General features: G+C 36.9%; 1 protein-coding gene across 1 annotated transcript in view; it reads right to left on the bottom strand.

The window, feature by feature from the left end:
- Positions 1-19,660, bottom strand: part of LOC110466558 — a 31,401-nt gene extending 11,741 nt beyond the window's left edge. Inside the window, exons 1-18 of the mRNA XM_021523112.1 lie at positions 19,630-19,660; positions 16,961-17,067; positions 16,472-16,538; positions 14,870-15,127; positions 13,598-13,783; positions 13,074-13,196; positions 12,470-12,596; positions 11,809-12,141; positions 10,995-11,117; positions 10,571-10,705; positions 9,763-10,030; positions 8,337-8,402; positions 5,728-5,804; positions 5,121-5,195; positions 3,482-3,520; positions 2,932-3,042; positions 1,111-1,151; positions 469-643 (exon numbers count right to left, since the gene is read on the bottom strand). Coding sequence (XP_021378787.1) covers positions 469-643; positions 1,111-1,151; positions 2,932-3,042; positions 3,482-3,520; positions 5,121-5,195; positions 5,728-5,804; positions 8,337-8,402; positions 9,763-10,030; positions 10,571-10,705; positions 10,995-11,117; positions 11,809-12,141; positions 12,470-12,596; positions 13,074-13,196; positions 13,598-13,783; positions 14,870-15,127; positions 16,472-16,538; positions 16,961-17,067; positions 19,630-19,641 — 2,323 coding nt within the window. The 5' untranslated portion in view covers positions 19,642-19,660. The remainder of the gene's footprint in view (positions 1-468; positions 644-1,110; positions 1,152-2,931; positions 3,043-3,481; positions 3,521-5,120; positions 5,196-5,727; positions 5,805-8,336; positions 8,403-9,762; positions 10,031-10,570; positions 10,706-10,994; positions 11,118-11,808; positions 12,142-12,469; positions 12,597-13,073; positions 13,197-13,597; positions 13,784-14,869; positions 15,128-16,471; positions 16,539-16,960; positions 17,068-19,629) is intronic.
- Positions 19,661-25,421: the final 5,761 nt, after the last annotated feature.

Here is a 25,421-nt window from a genome sequence, read left to right as displayed (position 1 = left end):
TTTTGTTGACCTTTGTCCATGGAAGGTCCCTGCAAAATTTCATTGAAATTGGTTCAGGGGTTTTGGAGAAGAAGTCGAAAATGTAAATTGTTTACGGACGCACGACGGACGACGGACGACGACGGACAAAAGGGGATCGCAAAAGGTCACTTGAGACTTTGTCTCAGGTGACCTAAAAACCCACTGGGCTGGGTCATGTAGCTGTAGGTTTTTCTTTAAGAGCACCCTATAATACTGTAAGTATTTTGTATGCAGCAGAATGTGGACAGTTCAAAACCTTTTGAATTCAATGAAGGCAATAACAAACAAAATGCACCACTTCTGCACAGGTACATAAAACTCAGCTGGACAGATACCATAGTGAACACTTTTTGGTTTGGTTTTTAACAGCAATGATGCACAGTCTGTTAGGTTTAACAGAGACTGCATTAATTATAACAGCTAAGATTATGATATTTTTTGTGTTACCTTTGATATACTGCAGGGCCTGATCACCGTTGATATTTTCTGTGTGTGAGATACCCAGACACTGGAGTGTCCGACTGTGACACACACACAACATGGAATCGGTAACTATGGAGGTGTGGGCGATATCCAACGTCTCCAAGGTGTTTAGATCTTGTACCCCTGACAACCCACTAACCTGCAGAAACACAATATGCATGGAATTTACACTCAAATTACAACTACTGTTATCAGATTATTGCCAAAGGACAGGGTAGGGTACACAATAGCTTTGACCCTAATATTTCTCTGTAGAGTCTTGGACTAGACATTCAATGAATCTCTTCCCCTTTGGTCGAGATATCTGTCTAAAGCCTGAAGTGGAAACTACTCTATTATTCCATGGCTCTGTTTTCATCAAATTATTTATTATCTGAATTGTTTTTTTGGCGGCCAATTTGTTTTAAAACAACTTCCAGAAATTATAAAAGCCTGAAGTTTCAGCGGTGTTCAGGTTTTCATAATATTTCAAAGTAATATTGCAAATATTTCGGGCACAGCATCAAGGAGACAACACCATGAGTAGTGTAATATAACATTTGATCTACTAATGTTAATAATCTTCAGTACAATAATGATTCTCTTACAGTTTGATAAAACTATTACCTGCGTATGCTCCAAATACAAGCTTTTAAGGACTGGCAAGTCTGCAAAATAAAAATTGAGTTTAACAATAAATTTATGAAAGCAGCATACTTGGTAATTTGTTCTGAATGGTGAATGGTACTGTTTTTATCCCCCCCCCNNNCCCCCCCCCCTCTTTTACTTAACAATGATCAAACATTCTGTCAAATTTTCGCTGGAATTTGATCATATCATATTACAAAGGGCTACACCAGATATACATTAAATCAAGCTTTACTTGTTTTATAACAATTGCGAAACAAGTTCAATCAACTTATATAAACCACTCTTGATGGCCGAGATGGTAGCATGCAGTGGGTCTTAATGTTAATATGGGAGGATTATAAGGCCAACAATATCTTTGTACTTTTAAATTAAGCATGTGTTGTTTATGATAGTTAAGAAGATGTGGATTACCTTTCAGGTGTGGTATGAGTTACTCTGTGACCTGTGTTTTGTTGTCTAAGACAGTTAGATAGATGTGGATTACCTGTCAGGGGTGGTATGAGTGTCACTGTAACCTGTGTTTTGTTGTCTAAGACAGTAAGGTAGATGTGGATTACCTTTCAGGTGTGGTATGAGTTTCTCTGTGACCTGTGTTTTGTTGTCTAAGACATTAAGATAGATGTGGATTACCTGTCAGGTGTGTTATGAGTTTCTCTGTGACCTGTGTTTTGTTGTCTAAGCCAGTAAGATAGATGTGGATTACCTGTCAGGGGTGGTATGAGTGTCACTGTAACCTGTGTTTTGTTGTCTAAGACAGTTAGATAGATGGGGATTACCTGTCAGGTGTGGTATGAGTTTCTCTGTGACCTGTGTTTTGTTGTCTAAGACAGTTAGATAGATGGGGATTACCTGTCAGGTGTGGTATGAGTTTCTCTGTAACCTGTGTTGTGTTGTCTAAGACAGTAAGATAGATGTGGATTACCTGTCAGGTGTGTTATGAGTTTCTCTGTGACCTGTGTTTTGTTGTCTAAGCCAGTAAGATAGATGTGGATTACCTGTCAGGTGTGGTATGAGCTTCTCTGTAACCTGTGTTTTGTTGTCTAAGACAGTTAGATAGATGTGGATTACCTGTCAGGGGTGGTATGAGTGTCACTGTAACCTGTGTTTTGTTGTCTAAGACAGTAAGATAGATGTGGCTTACCTGTCAGGTGTGGTATGAGTTTCTCTGAAACCTGTGTTTTGTTGTCTAAGACAGTAAGGAAGATGGATATTACCTTTCAGGTGTGGTATGAGTTTCTCTGTAACCTGTGTTGTGTTGTCTAAGACAGTAAGATAGATGTGGATTAGCTGTCAGGTGTGGTATGAGTTTCTCTGTAACCTGTGTTTTGTTGTCTAAGACAGTAAGGTAGATGTATATTACCTTTCAGGTGTGGTATGAGTTTCTCTGTAACCTGTGTTGTGTTGTCTAAGACAGTAAGATAGATGTGGATTACCTGGCAGGTGTGGTATGAGTGTCACTGTAACCTGTGTTTTGTTGTCTAAGACAGTAAGATAGATGTGGATTAGCTGTCAGGTGTGGTATGAGTTTCTCTGTAACCTGTGTTTTGTTATCTAAGACAGTAGGTAGATGTGGATTACCTGCCAGGTGTGGTATGATTTTCTCTGTGACCTGTGTTTTGTTGTCTAAGCCAGTAAGATAGATGTGGATTACCTGTCAGGGGTGGTATGAGTGTCACTGTAACCTGTGTTTTGTTGTCTAAGACAGTAAGATAGATGTGGCTTACCTGTCAGGTGTGGTATGAGTTTCTCTGAAACCTGTGTTTTGTTGTCTAAGACAGTAAGGAAGATGGATATTACCTTTCAGGTGTGGTATGAGTTTCTCTGTAACCTGTGTTTTGTTGAGATTAAGATGCTGTAGACAGGTGGGACACGAGGTTAGATACTCGATCATCCCTGTGTCGGTAACTCCTTGTTGTCTAAGACAGTTAGATAGATGTGGATTACCTGTCAGGTGTGGTATGAGTGTCTCTGTAACCTGTGTTTTGTTGTCTAAGACAGTTAGATAGATGGGGATTACCTGTCAGGTGTGGTATGAGTTTCTCTGAAACCTGTGTTTTGTTGTCTAAGACAGTAAGGAAGATGGATATTACCTTTCAGGTGTGGTATGAGTTTCTCTGTAACCTGTGTTTTGTTATCTAAGACAGTAAGGTAGATGTGGATTACCTGCCAGGTGTGGTATGAGTTTCTCTGTGACCTGTGTTTTGTTGTCTAAGACAGTAAGATAGATGTGGATTACCTGTCAGGTGTGGTATGAGTTTCTCTGTAACCTGTGTTTTGTTGAGATTAAGATGCTGTAGACAGGTGGGACACGAGGTTAGATACTCGATCATCCCTGTGTCGGTAACTCCTGTCTCCTCCAATGACAGTGCTGTCAGACACTTAAACTCTGCAACAAAACAGGTCAATTAGTAAACCCAAACTAAAGAATAAACTGCTTCTGGGATGCTTATGATAACAATTCAATGATGTGACAGTTCTTGTACTATTAGAAGTTGACATTAAATAGGATTATAAACCAGAACAAGAGGCCCAATGGGCCTGCATCGCTCACCTGGTATTAATCTCACACTTGTAATCTTAAAAGTGGACTAAAATACAGCTACAGGCAGAATATCAGGGTTTGATTCATAAGGACCTATTAAAATATTTAAACATATGACGCCTGTGACCTTGAATGTCGAACAAGGACATCAGGTTGAAAGTGGATCAATGTCATTCATTTGAACAAACTTGGTAGTCCTTCATCCCAGCATGCTACAGGCCTAATTTCAGTACCCTTGGCCTTTTAGTTATTGAGAAGAAGTCGTTTGAAGATTTTACGACATTTGACCCATTTGACCTTGAAAGTTGGTCAAGGTCATACATTTTAACAAACTTGGTAACCCTTCATCCCAGCATGCTACAGGCCCAATATCAGTACCCTGGGCCTTTTGGTCATTGAGAAGAAGTTGTTTGAAGATTTTAAGACATCTGACCCCAGTGACCTTGAAAGAGGGTCAAGGTCATTCATTTGAACAAACTTGGAAGCCCTTCATCCCAGCATGCTACAGGCCAATATCAGTTCCCTGGGCTTTTGGTTATTGAGAAGAAGTTGTTTGAAGATTTTAAGACATTTGTCCCCTGTGACCTTGAAAATTGGTCAAGATCATTCATTTTTACAAACTTGGTAGCCCTTCATCCCAGCATGCAACAGGCCCAATATCAGTACCCTGGGCCTTTTGGCTATTGAAAGGAAGTCGTTTGAAGATTTTAAGACATCTGACCCCAGTGACCTTGAAAATTGGTCAAGATCATTTATTTGAACAAACTTTGTAGCCCTTCATCCTAGCATGCTACAGGCCTAATATCAGTACCCTGGGCCTTTTGGTTATTGAGAAGAAGTTGTTTAAAGTAAAAAGTTGACGCCGGACAGACGGACGACGGACAGACGACGGACGCCGCACCATGGCATAAGGTCACTTGCCCTTCGGGTAGGTGAGCTAAAAAATGTGTATCTGATTTTTTTTTAAATATGGAAAGTAACAGTTTCTGCAAGTACTTGTGAATTGAAAGTACTGTCCTTTCCAATCAATCAAGTATATTTAAGGAAACATCAGACATCATTCAACAGTTATCACGGGACAAAGACATGATTTTCCAGTAAATGTTCACTGATAATGGTACTGCATTCACAAGATTCCTCTCAAATCAATTTTGCCAGTAGGCCCCTGTTTCAGTGCAACTAGGACACTATCACATACACAATTTTATACTGATCTTTTTACCGGTAATGAAATCTGAAAAATAGATATATCTTTCACAAGCAACACAATTTTGAGCAGTTTATAAAACCTTGATGTAATTCCTCTTGTTTCATTTTCCATCCTACTTATCTATATATAGAAAAAATCCACTTTATAATGCCTGAATTTCTCTAGACAAATGGTGACAGTATAACAAATTTATTCTTCAATGGACTAAACTACAGTTGTCACTGATCTACTCACCGATAATGGCAGCCAGACATTTATTGGATAACTGCTTACAACTGCTCAAGTCGAGATGTTTTAATTTTTTTAAGACTGTGAATAAGAATGTCCATCAACAAGTTCAATAACATCATTTTTAACACTAGACATGCCAACATTTATATTTTACATGCAAGACAAGAAAAGGACTGTTTCACCAGATATCCTATATATGAAACAGTCTCAAATATAAGTTTTATTCAAGATAATAATCTCTTCAGTGTTTTTTTCTTGGGGCTTTCTGGGGCCCATAATGGACCCATATCCCAGCTGAACCTATTTCATATTTATGCCTAATTCCCAAATTTGCAGTTCACTCCTGAAAAATTCTTTCCCAATTGGTATATTTTCTTCTTAAAATGAGACAAAGAGGTCCCATCCAGAATTCATGGGAAAAAATGCTCTTCCTATCACAAAGTTCTTGAATGAGTCACAAAATACACAATCTCATTGGAATGCAATTATGGACTGTAAAGCCAATTATACAATTTGAGGTACATTATCCTCAACAAATTTTATGCACACATGTACATCAAATCCTAGAATGAGGCAGAAAATATTGATGTAATATTGATAACTTTCTTACCTACAAGGGGTTTGAGACCAGCATCTGTAATAAGCGTACATGACCGCAGACTGAGGTGTACCAAATGAGTATGAAACCTACAGCAGAAAGAGTGCAACGGTGTCAACAAGATCAAACAATTTCAACCATGAAATAATAAAAAATGATGATAATTAAAATGCTTTTAATTCAGACATTACCTGCACTTTCAAATTGACATATTATACGTGATAAAATTTGTGACAAAATAATCCCTCGATCATATATCAGAAAAGTTAAATGAACTGTCTGTAATCTGATAAAGTTTGTTTCATACAATAAATTAACTATTTCATTGACCAATCCCCAAACCCTCTTTTGCTGTCAGACCCTGCAGGTAGGGCGTCAGAACTGTACCTGCTGCCCCCATTGCCGAAACTGGCTGAAATATACCAGAGTCTGTAAAAATGGTAGTTTCTACGCTCAGCAATTAAGGAGTGGGACGACTGGTTCGCCTGTTGTCAGTATAATGTGACCGGGTGGGGTGTCCTGCTGGGTGTCTTCGGCAGTATATATCAGTGAGGTAGTACTATAAAGTCGGCATCAGTTCCGCGCTTTCACAAGGAGACAAACACGAACATGCTGCAGCCTCCCAAAACACACACGCATACACTACATGCATGCATCTTGCACACAGGGGAGGCCGTTCTTAGATAACCCGTTGATAGAACGTTAAACAATACTAAACCAAACCAAAATCTTTGCTGCCAAGTTGTCTCGTAGCTGAAAATGTTCACGGAGATGTGGAATAGTGATAGAACAATGAAACCTTACAGCTGTGTCCCACATTGGGAAGTTGGGAAAAAGTAACAGCACAACATAGCAGTAAATACCTAAAATTCCTTTCTCTTAACTTCATTTTACAAACAGCAGAATTGCATCATCTATGTCAAACTTCATAAAGTGCACAGTGTGGTCAATTCTGTCACACATTTCAAGTGTCATTGATAACGGTACTGTGCGTTTGATTCACAATTATAATTTGAATTATCATAGAAAAGTGTATGAGAACAAGAAGCCCAGAGGGCCTGTATCGCTGATCACCTGGAAACATAAGCAAAATTGAAGTTGGAATAGCTAGATGTTGCTGGTAGTGAATATATACATTTCTACAGTAAAAAGAGGATTTTGAAGAATTTGCTGTTTCCCCTATTGGGCCCCACCCTCTGCCCCCCAGGGGTCAGACCAACAGTTGATGAAAAATTGGTTCCTCTTCACATAAGGATACTCCACACCAAATATGAACCAAATCCTTTCATTCCTACGGAAGAAGAAGGATTTTAAAGAATTTGCTATATTTCCCCGATTGGGCCCTGCCCCTTAGGCCCCTGGGAGGCAAGACCCATCGTTTATACCAAATTTGTTCCTCTTCACCCAAGGATGCTCCACACCAAATATGGACCAAATCCTTTCATTCCAACAGAAGAAGAAGGATTTTAAAGAATAACTTGCTATATTTCCCCTATTGGACCATGCCCGTCAGGCCCCTCTGAGGCCAGACCAACAATTTATATAAAATTGGTTCCTCTTCACCCAAGGATGCTTCATACCAAATATGAACCAAATCCTTTCATTCCTACAGAAGAAGAAGGATTTAAAAAAAAATGCTATGTTCCCCCTATTTGGCCCTGCCCCTCAGCTCCCTGGCAAGCCAGACCCATCCTTTATACAAAATTGGTTCCCCTTCACCCAGGGATGCTCCACACTAAATATGGACCAAATCCTTTCATTCCTACATAAGAAGAAGGATTTTAAAGAATAATTTGTTATATTTTCCCTATTGGGCCCTGCCCTTCAGGCCCCTGGGGGGCAAGACCCATCCTTTATACAAAATTGGTTCCCCTTCACCCAAGGATGCTCCACACCAAATCCTTTCATTTCTACAGAAGAAGGATTTTAAAGAATTTGCAATATTCCCCCTATTTGGCCCCGCCCCTCAGGCCCCTGGGGGGCCAGACCCACTGTTTATACAAAATTGGTTTCTCTTCACCAAAGGATACTCCACACCAAATCCTTTCATTCCTACAGAAGAAGAAGGATTTTAGAAGAAGAATTTTGCTATATTTCCCCTATTGGGCCCTGCCCCTCAGGCCCCTGGGGGGCAAGACCCATCGTTTATACAAAATTGGTTCCCCTTCACCCAAGGATGCTCCACACCAAATCCTTTCATTTCTACAAAAGAAGGATTTTAAAGAATTTGCAATATTCCCCCTATTTGGCCCCGCCCCTCAGGCCCCTTGGGGAGCCAGACCCACCGTTTATACAAAATTGGTTCTTCTTCACCCAAGTATGCTTCACACCAAATTTTGTTGAAATCTGCTCAGTGATTCATGACTAGTAGTGTAAAGACACCGGACGCCGCACCATGACATAAGCTCACTGGTCCTTTGTTGAGTTAAAAAAAAAACATTGTCTCCCCTAGGCCTGTGTGATGTAGACAGATAACTTTCAACCTTTGGGATAAGATTTTTGAGGTTCTGTACTTAACCTCAAGACGAACCCTGATAACATTACCCTCGGATTGAGATTTCTCTGTCTTACTCATACAGGAGTGATGGATTCTATTACAGCTACAGCTATACTGTTATTACCTGGCAGACATCAACAGTTCATTTGAGGCGTATGGGTAACAATCTAGTATCAGCTTTCGGAGGTAACTGAAACGTAAATGAAACAAATGCTTAGTAGTGTAAAGTATATTGAGCAAGAAATATCTTTATGAGATGTCAGTACACTTATAATGACAATCAATAGGGGAGTATATACTGTTCAAATACTAAATTTAGGTACATTCAAATTTTCAGGTATTATCAAATTTTAACAGATTGATGTATTTATGAACTGGTGCACTCAGGATATATGTAATTTAGAACATTTTAGAACATATGGAAACTTAAATGAGTGCAAATATAAATATGAATATAATTTAGTACAATATTAAAAATTAAAGTGCAAAAAAACACTAAAAGAAGATTACAGTAAAATGATTTTAAAGACAATTTCGTTCGGAGTACACCAGACACTGTTCTTTCTGGCAGTAGCATTTTCAGGCACAAATAAGTAGGGAGCAAAATAAAACTGGTTCTATTCCTTTGGAGTCACATCCTGTTCTATACGTTTATATATTATGCCTCATTCATATAACAGCTTATATTGAGTACATCACAAATGATGTAAAAAATATGTTTATTCATGTATTTCTTTCCCCGACAAGCAACTGCCATATTTTTCTCCTACGATCGCATCTTCCTTTAATACTCAATCATGTTATGGTTTGGTCTATAAAATATAGATCATCATCTAGACTTTTTAGTGGGTTTTTTTCTTAGTTGATATTTTGTTAAATAATACAATATCTATAAGCTATTTCCTTTGTATATGTATTTGGGGAAAATATTTGTTTTTCCCTCATACCTGGACTATAATAATTGGATGAAGCAAGGAATGTTTTGTGTGGGTGGTAGTTTATCAACTCCTTGAGAACAGTATAAAGTGTAACACGAGATGAAATTCTTCGGTTTATCAGTTTAATATTGGTATGATTATTTTCCTGACATTGGATGATAAGTATGTACTTGCACTTTTCACTCTGTTTTTAATGATATTGTTTTGCTTTTCTTTAAACTATTTTGGTTGTAGGGGTGAATCAATTAACAAAATGTTCTCCACTGACTATCTCTTTATGTACACATGATTTCCTTACCTGAAAGTGTTGCAAGGCTTTAACCAGCACCTTTCAGAGTTTAACTATTGACAAATTACAGAGTTCCTCAGAAACTGTTCAAATGTTTTTATCAAACTTGATTTTTTGACGCAAACTTTTCATCATCGATTCCTTCATACTTTTTTTTTTTACTGATTTTTGCATTTTCTAGAATTTTTTACATTTTTAATTTGGAGATAGAACAGGTGTTCTGTGACCTTTTGGGGGACAGCTCACAAGGTCCTCCAAAGCTTTGTGGCAAAATTTTTGACTGTTCCTTGAACAACCAGTGAAATCAATCGTATATACTGTACCATGGGATGAAAGCGTTGAGTATCTTGGATGTTAGGAGTTTGTTTTTTATTAGATATTCTAGCAGCCTCTGGGCCAGGCTCTCAGAAAGACCTCCAAGAGAGTAGAGTTGATTGCGAGGGTCCTTGAGTCGTCTGGAGAGGTGACAAAGGCAGTGAGAGAACAGCGGCTGGACACTGAACAGGGAAGAAGATGCTACCTCTGCTTGGTTGTCTGCTGGCAGAGGAGCTGCTGCTGCTGGCTGGGCATATCTCTCTCTTGCTTTCACAGCTGTGATAAAACAAGCATGATTTCATCAAGCGTAAATAATAATTTTGCTCAGTTCAAGTACAATATTCACTTAATACCAATAGCTATTACACCAAGAGTCATGGGTTTGCCTCCTGGTGGAAACCAAGACTTTAACTAGGCCTTCTTTCTCCATATAGATTGGAAACTGAGAAATTAATGGCAGTAACCAACCCTACAACCCTCTATTCAAGCACATTTACTTACACTGACATGTTTCATACAGCCATTTCACTTTTTTTTTTTAATTGGAAGCACCTGCTGGTGACAAAGTTCAGCTGGATTATTAATTTTTGATGTGGCCTTGAATGGGACAGTCCGACTGATAGTGTAAGCGAAATATAAATGTTTCAAGCTACCACATCGGGAAATGTGGGGATTTTTTAGATGGTGGAAGTGAAATGGGGTAAAATCTGTCATAAGACTCGGACTATTTCAGTTGCTGGTCTATATTGTCACCACACGTCAGTTTATAAACACTGAAAGCATTTCATTTTAATAGGAAGAGTCTTTGATTCTTACATGCCATTTCACATGCTGACTTGTTGTGGTTCTCCACTTGCTGAGGGTGTCCCTCGGGCACCAGACGCTGCCCAACTCCCTGGAAAGCCTCATCAGCATGGGCACCTCCTCCAAAGCCCATCCCCAGGTTGTTACCTTCATAACACATAGACAACATGAACCCTGCTCAAGTGATGACTTTTAACAACAATCAGTTTATAAGCCATATGCATGCTGCTTCATTTTAAATCCAACTGAAGGAAACATGCAGCAGGTACTAGTAATTAAATTTTAAATGTTGAAAAATCCCTAATTTGCTTATGATTCTGAGTTATGTCAATACAATTATCTTATAAATATGTTCCAATATAATTACTGATGCACCTTTGAAATAGAAGTTAATTAAATATAACTGATTGCTAAACTTTGTACAGGTTTTTCTTACCCCAGGGGAGGCCGCCACCACCACCTCCACCTCCTCCAAATCCGTGGCCAAAGTGATCATGTCCAGGGACAACGTCCGGTCCCTCATCATCGTCAGCATCCTCGTCTGGTTCAGCACCCTCACCTAGATCAACCGCAGGCAAGGAAACAATTGACATCACCAAACAAAAAAACATGGTGAGGAAGATAACCTTTGTAAATTTCAAAATTTCAATCTCAACAAAGTTTCACAGACATTTGTTAAGAAAGAATCTGTCAAAACATACTTGGTTTAATTACATTGTATATATCAGTTCCACTAATGGCATTGCATGTACAATTTGACTTGCCAGGCTCATATCTGAAATCTATCAACTTTGATCAAAATCTGTTAATAATTGAAGTAGCTAGAGTGATAACACTTAATCGTTTGATGACTTTCTATATAAAGTAAGTGATCTTGGCCTTAACCTTCGAACCCCTAAAAACGATGATGTCGGAGGTATAATCATACCTGACCTTTGTATAATTTTTTATCAAAATCTGTCATGAAATAAAGTTGATAGACTGATGACACTGAATTGGTTGATGCTTTTCTATATATCAAATCACAATTATAGTGATCTTGGCCTTGACCTTAACTTGGAATCCTAAATTAAAACACAGACATGTCAGAGGTATTCTCATACTTGACCCTTGTATAAAGTTTGATCAAAATCTGTCAACGAATGAAGTTGCTAGAGTCTTTACATTTAATATGGTGGTTAATAAAAAGAGGGAGACTGGTACTGATCTACATGATCCAGGACACTGCAGGAATCACTTTTGTAACATACCTAAATCTGGCAGAACTGGCTGATCATCTTCCTGTCCAAGAACATGACCTTGACCCCAGGACTGTGATGGCCCAGGCACTATGTCGGGCATGCCTAGTGGGTTAATTCCCAAAACAGGTGGCATCTGTGGCATTCCAGGAGGTAGGTTTTGTGGCCCCCCAAAACCACATCCACCTCCATCAACACCAAATGTTGGTGGCAGCATTGGAGGTGGCCCCTGGCCCCCAAGGGACCTGAGTCCAGTGGAACCTCCCTTGGCCCCTGGTGTGCCATAGGTCAAACCACTGAACTTGTTAGATCCTGTAGCACCTTCGGATTCCTCTGTATCCATTTCTGATGAATTTAAGAAACATGTTAATGTCATCAAAACGGAGATCTGTAACCATATTTTCTAGTGATTAATCACCACTTTGTTTTATTCCTATTTGAAATATTTGACTGGCAAATAAACTTGCATTTTACTTAAATGAGGATGACACAAGACCAATTTTTCATAGAACAGTATATAATGATATATATATATGAAGATATATGGTATTATTGAAACCTCCTAGATGAAGTTTTATAACATGACTTCCATTAAATAAACCCTTCAAACCTTAAGACTTAATTATCAACATTAAATGATTTCCCTAATCCTGTTCTCCCCTTCAGTACTGACCTGTAGTTTTGGAGGCTGCCTCTTTCTTCTCTATTTTCCTCAGAACCACTGACCCTGAAGGAGTCAGGCCGAGGTCCTGTAGGGATGTTTCCATGTCAGGTTCCCCTAATTCTCTGTGAGGAAATGGCTGACCAAGAAAATTCAAATAATAATAATTAAAACTTTGATTGATTAGAAAAAATACAGCATATTGTACACAATATGGAAATAAATTCAGTGACTGGGTTGCCACACCATGGCCATTAATTTTTGGTGAAGCAAGCCTGAAAACCAGTGGCTTCTTTTTTATATTTACAATTTAGTATTTAGTATTTATAATACTTCAAAAATCTTGAAAACAAATACCAAACAAATTCAATAGTTGGGCTAGTTTGATGTTAAATTACACTAGGCTAGTGGCTCTTTATTCACCTTAAAGATAACCTCTGTGCTAGTGAATCTAGTAGTAATAACAGTTTGTATCAAATCGACATTTAATAAAGGCTACAACACCATATCACTGTAAGCATAAATACTGGATAGATGTTATCTTTTAACCTGTCAATATTTGACTTTCCTATGCAATTGTGTACAGAAAACTGTGCTGTATTTGTTTATGATGTACCTGAATCAAACACATTCCATTGAGGGAGCTTTTCTGATGTGTTTTCACAAACTGCCAAACTTCCTTCAGTCCAGCAGAGGCAGGAAAGGACTGGCGTACAGACCCACCATCCATCATCCTGATCTGAACAAGCAGACACAAAAAACAAAAGACATTAAAAACTGGTGACTTTACAAATATTAGCAGCTTACAATTAATTTCAGAAAAAAAATGAAATTTATTAAAGATGCATATACTTCACAGCAATAGTTAATTAAGCATTTCTATTTTACACGAGATTTTGTGACATACAATTGACTTGCCTGTAAAGAATGTATTTGTATGTATTTGACTGAAAACAAACTTTTCTTGGGATTTTTTTTGTCTGTACACTTTATATCATGCTTAATTAAAATAGTATAAAGGTATTGTTTTTAAAAATTACAAAAATAAAAAACAAGTTTAAATCAAACTAAATTATATTTAAGATTGAACTTTCAGGAAAATGTTCTGCTCCTGTAAGCTTCAGTTCCTATCTGCCTAACCTGTAGCAGACATTTGCCACCAGCTGGGGTGGAGGTTTTGACAGGTGGTGTCTTTTCCACAGGTGCACTGTCCTGGGCAGGACTGGGGCTTTTCTCAGTTGGTGGAGTTTCTGCCGTGCCTCCTTGATGAAACATTTTCTGCTTCTCTCTATCATCAGCTATCTCTTTAAGGACCCTTGCATGATCCTGAAGATATAACATATCTTAAAATATGTATCTTATTAGTAAAACACCTTAAATGACTTCAGATGTTAGTAGGACGCTAAACCAAATTAACCAAACTACAAAACCAAACCAACCTGTAAACCTACCGTATGTTTTTCATAGCACCTCAAACCCAATGTAAATAGATTTGAAAAAACTGTAATCTATTATTTTTATTTATATTACAAAGCTTACTATTATTAAGTCTTATATTATATATCTCCATTAATAACAAGCTATATTTTCTCTCTTAACACAAATTTATTTCTAAATTATCTCCCCTTGTAATGTCTCGTAGAGTTCAGCCATTGCCATATTGTCTCAATACCCACTGACACCAAAAACTTAAATGCAAAGAAAAACATAACTGTAGTTATAATATATAGGAAATGTATCTCACCTTTATTAATACATAAGCTTGTAATTTCCAAGGACACAAACCTTATATAATCTCCCTATACCCACAGCCTTAAATTAAAGTGTGATTATAATGGGTAGTCAGTGATTTTTGTAACGGCGCAGTTTATGATGACTTTGTCTAACATATTGGTCCAAAGCAGAAGGCCAAGGACCAATATGATAGACATCTGCCTAATAACAGATCCAATTTAAAAAATTACTGATAAATGAGTATATCTTTATTGATTAAATGTCGTTCTGTATTTCTTTACAATAACAAAATATACCACACAGAAAATAATGCATATGTGCATCATTTTCTAGGGATGCATGCAAGGACAGAAGTTATTGTGAGAACATTAGATATGGCACACTTTAAGATATCAGGCTGCTGTCAAATATAAGGATTTGAGGGACAATATTATATTGCCCAAGTTTTGACAATTTCTTCAATATCAGCCTTATTTTTCAGTGACATTAACCAAGTATTTTTTCATTATGCATTACATTACTAATATAGATGTAGTTCATTATGGAATGAAATTTATTTTTCAACATTCATGAGTTCATAACAACATTGGCTTTCTGGACATACTCCACGAATTGCATTAGCGAACACTATATGACAATATGTTCTACACTTTAACCAAACTACTTTATAATATATACCCTTTTCCGTCTCTGTTTATCTTTCAGGGCATCCTGTCTGGCCTCATCCATCTGTTTCATTTCAAACCTCTGCTTGGATTTTCTTTGCTTCTCACTCAAATGTAGTCTGCTGAGTACTGATTGAGTTTCATCCTCGACTGAACTTTGACCTTGCCCATCTGACTGGCTCATTTCCTGTTCGTCAACTGTAGCAGGGTCCAATGGCCTTGTTTCAGAACTAGCAAATGGGTTTGCACCTTCTTTGAAGCTAGACCCATCCTAAAATGAAGAAAACAATTATGTTTAATCCCAATGCTTGTATATATGTGTCATGAACGTTTTCAGAACAGTAACAACTTTCACAATGTATCTCCTATTTCTCTAAAACTTTATTTATTTTTGTTTTGTTTCAAATACAAACTTTAACAAGCAAATTCGTGGAATTTATATCCCCCGCTTGCAGGACATATTGTAGGTAAACATTATTGAGGTTAGATTTAACATGTGAGTATTGTGCTGTTGAGATATAATGTATAGCTTGAAACTCAAAGAAAAAAAAAATGCCTTTTACAGAAGTTAGACTTTTTTTAAACATGTAGGTATTACGGTGTAAATTACTTAGTAATCGTTTAATCTAATCCATCAGAATTTACTAACCTCATTAATTATCCATAAATATGCACAAATAACATCAGTTGACAAACTTAGCATGAGTCAGATGTGCATACAGAATTTGGTTGAAATATCTGAACAACATCTACAGCAATTATCACACGAAAACCAAAGAGTGCACGAGATGGGTGGAAAGACAGAGGAACACAAAAATTGTTATCAAGTTTGAAGGAATTTGGCTAATATTTGCTAGAGTTATTAAGCGGAACTTGGTTGAGCCCTTAAGGCATTTAACCCTGGTACCAAGTTTAAAGAAAATTGGTTAACATTTGTTGCAGTTATTGCACGGAAACGGCAGATAATGATGTTTTTTGTTATTCAAGGGGCCATTTTCTCCGCCAAATAAAGTCCGCTGAAAGTGGTCATCGAACTTGGCCAAGCCCTTAAGGCATATAACCCTGTTACCAAGTTTGAAGAAAATCGGTTAACATTTGTTGCAGTTATTGCACGAAGCGTGACAGACAGACAGACAGACTGACTGACAAACCCAAATTAATATCTCCTGTTTCGGAGAGAGGGGGATAAAAAGAATTAACAGCAGTCAATGCTTTTAGCAAGCTAGGGCTGTTCTGAATTAGATCATATCAATACAATTATATTAAGACTCTGTTTAGAGGTATGACATATGTTGCCCCTGACATCAGCGAGTTGAACCAACCCATACCAGCACACAGAGATTCAAATACTGTGAAGCATTCGTGACCTCAAATTGACAGGGGCTAGTTTTGTGACATTAACTTGATTCAACTGGGTTACAGAAATAACTCTCAATACCTATTTAATACATGTACAACTGTTTATCATTCTAGGAATTATCTTTATTCCAGCCTTTTACAATGGTGAACTGATTGTTGTTTGTACTAAAAGTATCATGGGCAATTAATAAGCCATATGTGATACTATGCTATATTCCCTTATGTACATTCAAAAGATAACATTGGTAACACATACCTGTCGTAGTTTGAGACTTGGTGCTCCATCTGACACCTTCTGGTATCCTGGTTTACCAGCAATCAACCTGACATTATATAGATAAATTGTAATAAAACATCTTTTAAAGCTGTATCAACATTTTAGTTATACATGTACAATGATGATCTGATTATTGCTTGATCTATAAATATCATGGGAAGATCAGATTATAAGATGCAATACATTTGCAAACATTTTGTCCTAAAGAAAGTGTCACTAGTCTTTAATCAAGTAAAATTAGTGAACACATTTCTACTGTATATACAATGTAAATGCATATACAGTAAAAATGTAACATTTAGTAAAAGAATACTTCAGAATATGTCTACAATCAAATGTTCTTAAAAACTAACTCAATAAGGTGAACACAAAGATACTGGAACTGTACTAAACAATAATCAGAGTCTCGAAAAATGAGTGTTAGACTTTTATGACTTTCTTGACCAAGTTAATTATCTGCATGAGTACCATTCCACTGCTGCCTCTACAGCAATCTTCCCTGATTGAATAGCATCTTGTGCATCCTGCCAGTCAAAGCCCATTGACATCAGGCACACGATCACGTCATCAACACTCTGAAAATAAACAACTTTTTTTTAAAGGTGTAAATTATTGCTTATAATGAAAATGATTTACATAACTATAATACAAAGTTCAGGCCATTATATGCTGTTCTGAAACTTTTTCAAGGTTTGAAATCTTAATCAGATTCCTTTCTAAGCTGATGTCACGTCATTATTACCGACTGATAAAGGAATTTTCTACTATGATTTGCTCAAGCTCTTAGCTCCAGAGCATTGGACTAGTGATCCATAGTCCTAGATTTGACTCCTAGCTGATCAAGCATCTAGAAAAACTGTGGCGGCAGGATTCATTATTGCAAAATAAAATTATTTCACATTATTTCCAGAATAGCAATAGAACATGATAAACTGCTTTATGCCTGATGTCTATTTTATCATAAAAAAAGGGAAAAGGAAAAAAGATTTCAATGTAGATTTGGAATATATATACTAACATTTATCCGTAATGATATTGGTAAGATTAAAACCATTTACAGACCTATATATAGGACACCAAGCTTTCCATCTTTTTCTCAGACACAGTCCTAAGAGATATTTGTATGCATTTCTATGACCCTGTGATTTTAACCTTTGACCTCAAAAGTCCACTTAAACCAAGAACTTGTTAATGTAACTGATATACATGTATCATTACCTACTTATATTGTGAATCTGACTTCTATGTATCACTTCCTGTTTTTCTCTGTAAACATAATCATATTGCCTTTCTATGCAACATTTGTGGTTTGGATGATTTGTTATGCAATGTAAACAATCCTGCTGTTGTCATGTAAATTCAAGGCCACTTATTCATAAAGTTGTACAACACTTCAGAGGAGTTTAGAATACCTGATCATCCACCAATTTACACAATGAGTCATGTTGTATTATTGTACAATACATAAAATTGTTTTTATATTGGTCATAAAGCATTTAATATATTACATTTAAACCTTAAGATAATGTAGCAGACTAAGAATATGAGGGGATAATACAGACTGGCAAACTAGATATTCCAGCGTTGCAGTAAGACTTGCTTTTTGTTTTGTTTTCAAAACCTAAATCTCACCTGTCGGTGACCCCCTACCCTCTCATAACACCTTGTCACCTTTTATTTTTATTTAACAATTGTTGTCTTTTTTGATGCATTTTGTGTATATTACCTAGCTCCTATATACTGCATTTTTGTTCTGGTCAAATGTGTGGTGGCAGCTTTTAATCAATTGGTAATGTCCAAAATTGACAGTTTATACATGTGTCGTTGAAAAGTAACATTCACCAGCAACAATATGTCATTTTCTATTATGAAATCAGATGTGAATTGGAAGCATCTTGCAGTTGCACCACCCATGCAAGTGGAGGATCACAAAAAGAATAAATCTGCTGTTACCCACCGCATGTGTATCGTAAGAGGCGACTAATGTTGGAACCCCTGCAGAATTGGGGATTTGCTTTTGTGCCCTTTACATAGGGACAAAAAGCGACCAAAACAAATCTGCTGCACCCATTGCAATAACTGGGATATTTATATTTCTTTCTACTTCTAACTAATCTTCTTTTCCTTGCACCTTTCTTAGGAACACTTCACTTTTGACTTTTATATTGAACGTTTGCCCAGGTGCATGAAGAAGGCATAAGGTACTGTCTCCAGGCCGGGACATACCAAAGTCCTTAAAAATGGCAGTTGTTATTCCCTGCTTAACATTCAGCATTTAGGGTATTGACAACTGGTTTACCTGTTAACATTGTCAGTATAATGTGACTAGGGGGAATGCTATGCTGAGTGCCTTCGGCATGGTATTTCTATGAGACAGCACTATAAATTAAAGTGGGCATCAGATCTGCGCTATCACAAGGAGGCAAGTACACTGACATACCCTGTCTCTAGCATGCACGCTTACACAACACACCTGGAGACATGTCCTTAACTGTAGGATGTTAAACAAAATAAAACCAAACCAAAAACGATCTTGACACTTTTTTTTTATATACAGATGTTTGGTTAATACGTATAACGTTAGTCTATATTTGTGAATATCCTAAATATCACGAAAACACAACACACCCCATCTTAACAATTTTGTCCATTACTACATTGCCTTGAACCTTACACTAGGCATACACTGTAGATTTTCTCTGTGACGGTGTTATTTTTAAGTGTTGAGCAATAGCTGAGGATGCAGTCTTGGTAGTTGCCTAAATGGATATTGCAGGCCCGTGAAAAAATCGCATGATTTCAGTATTTGTTGGACTACAGCACACACTAACTAGGCCAATTGTGATAATATACAACATGTGTCATAGAAATAGAAGATAACCACAGCAAGACAGTAACCGATACTGTCTCGGTGAATGTTGTACCATCTCGGCCCATGCAAAGCTCTGCAGCACTCCAGCAGACGCACTTCGAGTTCAAATACATTATACAGTAAAAGGATCTATGGACAGACAATTTCTGCGAAGAAAATATAACTTCAATATATCAACAACATATTTCACTCTAAAAAACGGACTCTGAAACTTCAGTCATGCAACAATAAGTGAAATACTTCCACCACTCTGACTCCGCATTACCTGTGTAGCCATTTTCCCAAAACATTCCTTTCGGAACACCTTGAAGATTATTATAAGCCTCCGCTTGAGAGACCATCTCAAAACCTAAAAGTAGACTCGCCATGTCATAAATAATCATTACGACAAGCTTCTGAAATGCCAATGTAAATATGACTATTACAAAACATGTCATTCAAACGGCATGACGCATAAAGGTCAAACTATTCTGGAATGCAATGTATATAAAAACTTTGAAAAGTATCAATTTGGGTACATATAATTTTCATAGGCTTATTTCACTTGGCCATCGAATAGTTATTTTGCTCCAAGTTCTGTCAATTCAACTCAAAAAATTATCACACTAAAATTATTTAAACGATAAAAGACAAAAATTATACACCAAAACCATATATCGATTTTTTTTTGTATTATACAGCGTACGTTTTAAGATAAGATAACTTTAAAATTACAACTTAAGATAACACAACTTGACTGCCAAGCACTGAGTACTGGCTGCTAAGAATTTTGGAAAAGGTGTTCAGTATGTTCCAGGAGGGTTCTGGTTAAGTTACCACTTTTTTGGACATTCACTTTGATTACATGTGTAATGGTGAGGATTGTCTCGCCTTACCAGAATTCCTACCATTAACCAAATACCTTTCACTGGACACTCAACATTCTAAGGACATACTCTAACGTTAGTGCAGGCAAATTCGCCATGCACCCAAATTCGCCTGCACCCAAATGCCCCACCCTGTGACAAAAATGCAATATGACGTCATAATACAAATTGTTGAAAGCCTTGAGCCACTAAAATATGGGCAACATGAAATAATGCAAAACTGATACATGCATGTAAGCTGATAAAAAATGTACCAGGACTTATTTGAAGCCATGCCTTGAGATGAGTTGGAAAATCAAATAGAAAATGAACTAAAAGAAAACAGAAAAAAACCACAAATAGAAAATATAACTAATTATATAAGAACGCAAGAAAATCTCGAACACACACTCATACACTCTAACACCACATATGCTTCTACTGGCATGGGTTTGTTGGTTTATTTAATGTAGTTTATATTTTATTTAAATTAATGTGCAGTTGGGCATTACATATGATAACAAAGTACACTAGTTCAAAGGATACAAATATATGGCATTTTGGTATTTCATAATATATCATTAGTTTTTCAATAATTAAATAAATTATAACTATTGATTTACATTACTCCGTCATACCTTAGGTGTCATGACCACATAAAGTCCCTGGGCATTTGTTGCCCGGTGGTCAATTAACATTGGTATATTATATATAAATATATAATTATATAAATATATATATAATTATCCACTATCAACAGAAATAATGAACTTATCTTACAGAATACAAACAATACGTCAACCACATACAGCTTGTATATTTAACTTAATTTAATCTATTTGAACCGTCCTGTAGCATTAACGTATTTATGCACACAATCCATCAATTGGTTGTTCTGTAAATCAGTATTATAAGTGTTACCATTTAGAATAGTATTTAAAGATATTGTATTATGGAAATCAACATAATTTAATATAAGATCATGCATAAGAGTTTTTCGTTCATCTGTATAGAGAGGAAATTCAAAAAAGAAATGGTAAGAGTTTTAAATTGCGTAACTACAAGGACAGTTTGGACTATTTTTCAAGTAATCTTTAAACAGATCATAGTTAAGTTGACCAGCACCATTTCTTAATGTCACATTGATATATTACTTTTTCGTGAACCAGAGTATTTAAATACATTTTGTTCTGTGTCCCCTACAATCGTCTTTTGTATTTCCTTTTTAAAAGTAATAAGAGTAGTTATATTAGTTAAGTTATTATCGGCACTGTTTCATATGTTCATCATACTGGGAAAAAAACTATTAGCATATAGCGTGGTTCTAGGAAGAGGCACATTGAAACTTCTTGAGTGCCCAAGATTGTGTGTATTTTCTTCTGGGTTTAATATATATGGTCGAATAATTTCATGTTGATAAGTTGGGGTTATTTTATTTGTTATTTTAAAGAAAGAGATGTGTTAATGTTTATCCCCCTTTTCTGTAAACTTTCCCATCCTGTTTCTTTATATAATATACAATGGCTAGTGCCTTTTCTTAGACCAGTAATTATCCTAACAACACCAAGCTGGATAGATTCCAAGAGATCTTTTATGGTCTTGTACAGTTATCCCATATAACACAAGCATACTCTAGAATAGGTCTGATAAGTGTAGTATACAATATTTCAAGTGCCTTTCTACACATTTTATATTTTAACATTCTTAGGACATTTACCCTTTTAGATGCCTTTTCAAAAATAAAGTGTACATGATGTGTCCAGTTACCTTGTTCATTCGAATAAACCCCTAGATGATTGTGATTTGTAATATTACTTACCTGGATATCATTAAATAGTAGGTGTGGATGTAGGTTAACTGCTTTAATTTTCTTATATACTACATAAGATTCAGTTTTGTCTGGGTTGAAAAGTATACCCCAATCATTTGCCCATTTTGATATTTTGCGTAAATCTTCATTCAGACTGTTAGCTGCTTGTTGATGAGTATTGTCTATTATTATGTATATGCCAGAACATAGCAAAAGAGGTACTGTAATCTACACCAAAGAAGAAATCGAGACTACAAATATAGAGTTTACACCATTCCAAAAATCAACCTGCCTTCAAATAAATCTCAAAAACAACGACAAACTGATAATATGTTGTGTGTACCGTAGTCCAAACAGTACTCAATAAAACAATGACCATCCTAATAAAAAAACCATCACATCTAATAATAGTCGGAGATTTTAACTATCGAGAGATCAACTGGGAAACCATGAACACAACAGTCTACGTCAGCCACCCTGCATCTATTTTTCTGGAAAATATACAGGACCTTTTTCTTTTCCAATGTGTCGACAAACCGACCAGATTTAAGGAAGGGAATGTACCCTCCTAACCCGACATCATACTTGTTAATGAAGAAAATGTGCTAAACAAGAGAGACGTAACCTATCTCCCCGTTATAGTGAAGAGTGACCGCATCACCATGTCTCTTACACTCAACTGCTATGTCGAAATTGAGCCATATAATGCACAACAAATTAGAAACTTCATAAGGGGAATTACTCTGCAATATAAGAGGATCTTGCACAAGCTGACTGGTTTAAATTCGACAACTGTCTCAACACGGAGGAAGCTTGGAACTGTTTTGTTGATAACCTATCAAATATTGTAAAGAAACACGTACCAGAGAACAAGCAATTCCAATGTAACTCTAAGAGACCACTCGACCACAAGACCATTGAATCAATCCACAAGAAACATTAAAAAAATACCTCCATTGTAAGACGGCTGAAAACTTCAACCAATTCAAGCAAGCAAGAAACGAGGAAACAGCTAACATCAGGCGATCAAACTATGTACACGAACACAAACTGGCTGATGAGATTAAAACCAATCTAAAGAAATTCTGGAAGTACGTGAAATCAAAAAGCAAAACAAAATCAACCATAAACAGACTTGAACAAACTAATGGAGAACATACACAATCTGACCAAGAAGCTGAGGACACATTGAACAATTACTTCTCCTCAGTTTTTGTCGAAGACGTGACGGGAGAACTCCCAAATATTACCATGAAAACACCAAACACACCACTGAACAGGATTGAAATAACTGTAAGGCTACTACATACACTTTCAAGTTTCGGTGTGGGAGGCGAAACCCTTAACTGGATAAAAGATTTGTTGAAGAACTTCAAACAAAAAGTAGTAGTGAACGTTCAGAGTCAAGTGCAATACACGTCACGAGCGGACCCACAGCGTTTTGGGTATATCGTTTTTGAGTTTTCTCGACGGCTGTGTCGTTGTGCGGCGTCTTCCCATAACACTACTGCATTGCAGCATTCCTGATCGTATAATCCATTAATAATTTTATATAGTTCGATCATGTCTCCTCTTACTCTTCTGAAGGCTTATGTTGGTAGCCGGAGTCTTTCCAATATCTGTATCTGAGGTTACTCATGCCTGGGAGGCACTTGGTTGCTCTTCGTTGCACTCCCTCTATCTTATCGATGTGCTTTTCAAGTTTAGGTATGGTGCCCAAACAGGGCTCGCGTAGTCCAATTGTGAGCGTACTAGGCATTTGTATAATGGAACAAACGACCTTTGATCCATAAATTGGAATGTTCTACTGAGGAGTGCAAACATGGAGTTCACTTTTTTTTAAAACTTTTTTACTTATGTGGTTATCAAGGGATAAATCGCAGTCTATGATAACCCCGATATCCTTTTTGTGGGTGATTGTCTGTAAGTTTTTCCCATAGAGATGATAGGTTGGTCCGGGGGTTTCCTATCCTCGTGTTGTCTCCTTACCCATCCTCATATGTTTGCAATTGTCGGGATGCATTTTAAGTAGCCATGTGTCGCTCCACTTACACATTGTATCTAGATCTTTCTGGAGATCAGCACTATCTTCACTGTTTTATATTATTTTAAAAATCTTGGTGTCATCTGCAAATAGATACATTTCTGACTGGACCGAGCTTGGAAGATCATTTACAAATATAACGAACAGCAAAGGTCCGAGTTGCTTGGGGGATTCCCGATGTGACATCGGTCCATTCAGAGTCCGCGCCGTTTACTGATACTTTCTGTTTACGACCTTTTAAAAATGTTGATATTCAAGAAAGTATTTGTTCTGAGAATTAATACGAATGTAATTTACTTATAAGCCGATTATGCGGAACGGTGTAAAAGGCTTTTTTATAGTACATATATATACAATCGATGTTCTTTCCTTTATACAGAGCCTCTGTCCATTTATCCAACACTTCTAGAAGTTGTAAGGAAGTTGACCTTCCAGATATGAAGCCGTACTGCTTCTGTGAGAAGTAATTTATATTTCTCGTGATCTTTGTTATGTGTTTCCTTATGACGGATTCCAAGTCGAATGACCGATGTTAAACTCACAGGCCGGTAGTTTCCTGCTACGCATTTGTCACCGTTCTTAAAGATGGCACAACCCCAGGCTTTTTTCCAGTCATCTGGTAGAGTTCCTGTTGTCAGCGATTGGTTGAACAGTTTCGTCAGTGGACAGGTTATTGTTGCAGCAATGTTTTTAAGAAACATTGGATGGAGTTCATCCAGTCCTGGAGACATTTCTGATTTGAGGGCTTTCGATAGTTATAGTACAACCTTTTGTTTTACTGTTAGGACGGTCATCTCTTCATGTACCCCTCTTTGATACAAGCGCGGTGTGATTCCACTCTCCTCCTCATTCACAAAGACATTACTGAAAAACGTACAAAGTATATCTGCTTTATCTTTGTCCTTTGTGATTTTTGTTTACTTTTCGTCTTCTGAGTTTGAGTAGAGATCTCCAATATTGGATTTAGTTGTTGATTTTGATTTTATATAGTTCCATATTGCTTTAGGGTTCGTTATGGCGTTTTTTGCAATGTTTTGTTCATACCCTTAACTTTAAAGATACGTCATAATCAGCTAGATGAGGGTATTTTATCATGACCTCACAATTTAAATCAAAATTGTGCAAATGGAGAAAGTTACGGAAAACGAAGAGAGCCATTCTTTCCTGGATTAGAAATATGTCAATCTGGTAAAATACTAGCCGCTTAATTCCTATCGACTCGGCTACCTTTTCCCTTTCTCTCTACCTTTTCCCTTTCTCTCATTTCTCTACATACGTTGTCCCTTCTATTTTCCTTCCCCCCTATCTTTTCTCGTTTGCTGAAAGGCCACATAGCGGAAGTAAACCCATAAAAAATG

The sequence above is a fragment of the Mizuhopecten yessoensis genome, unplaced genomic scaffold (assembly GCF_002113885.1).
Source record: "Mizuhopecten yessoensis strain PY_sf001 unplaced genomic scaffold, ASM211388v2 scaffold11137, whole genome shotgun sequence".
NCBI classification, from domain to species: Eukaryota; Metazoa; Mollusca; class Bivalvia; order Pectinida; family Pectinidae; genus Mizuhopecten; species Mizuhopecten yessoensis.
Note: the sequence above shows the minus strand (reverse complement) of the source record. Positions and strands in the feature narration are given on the sequence as shown.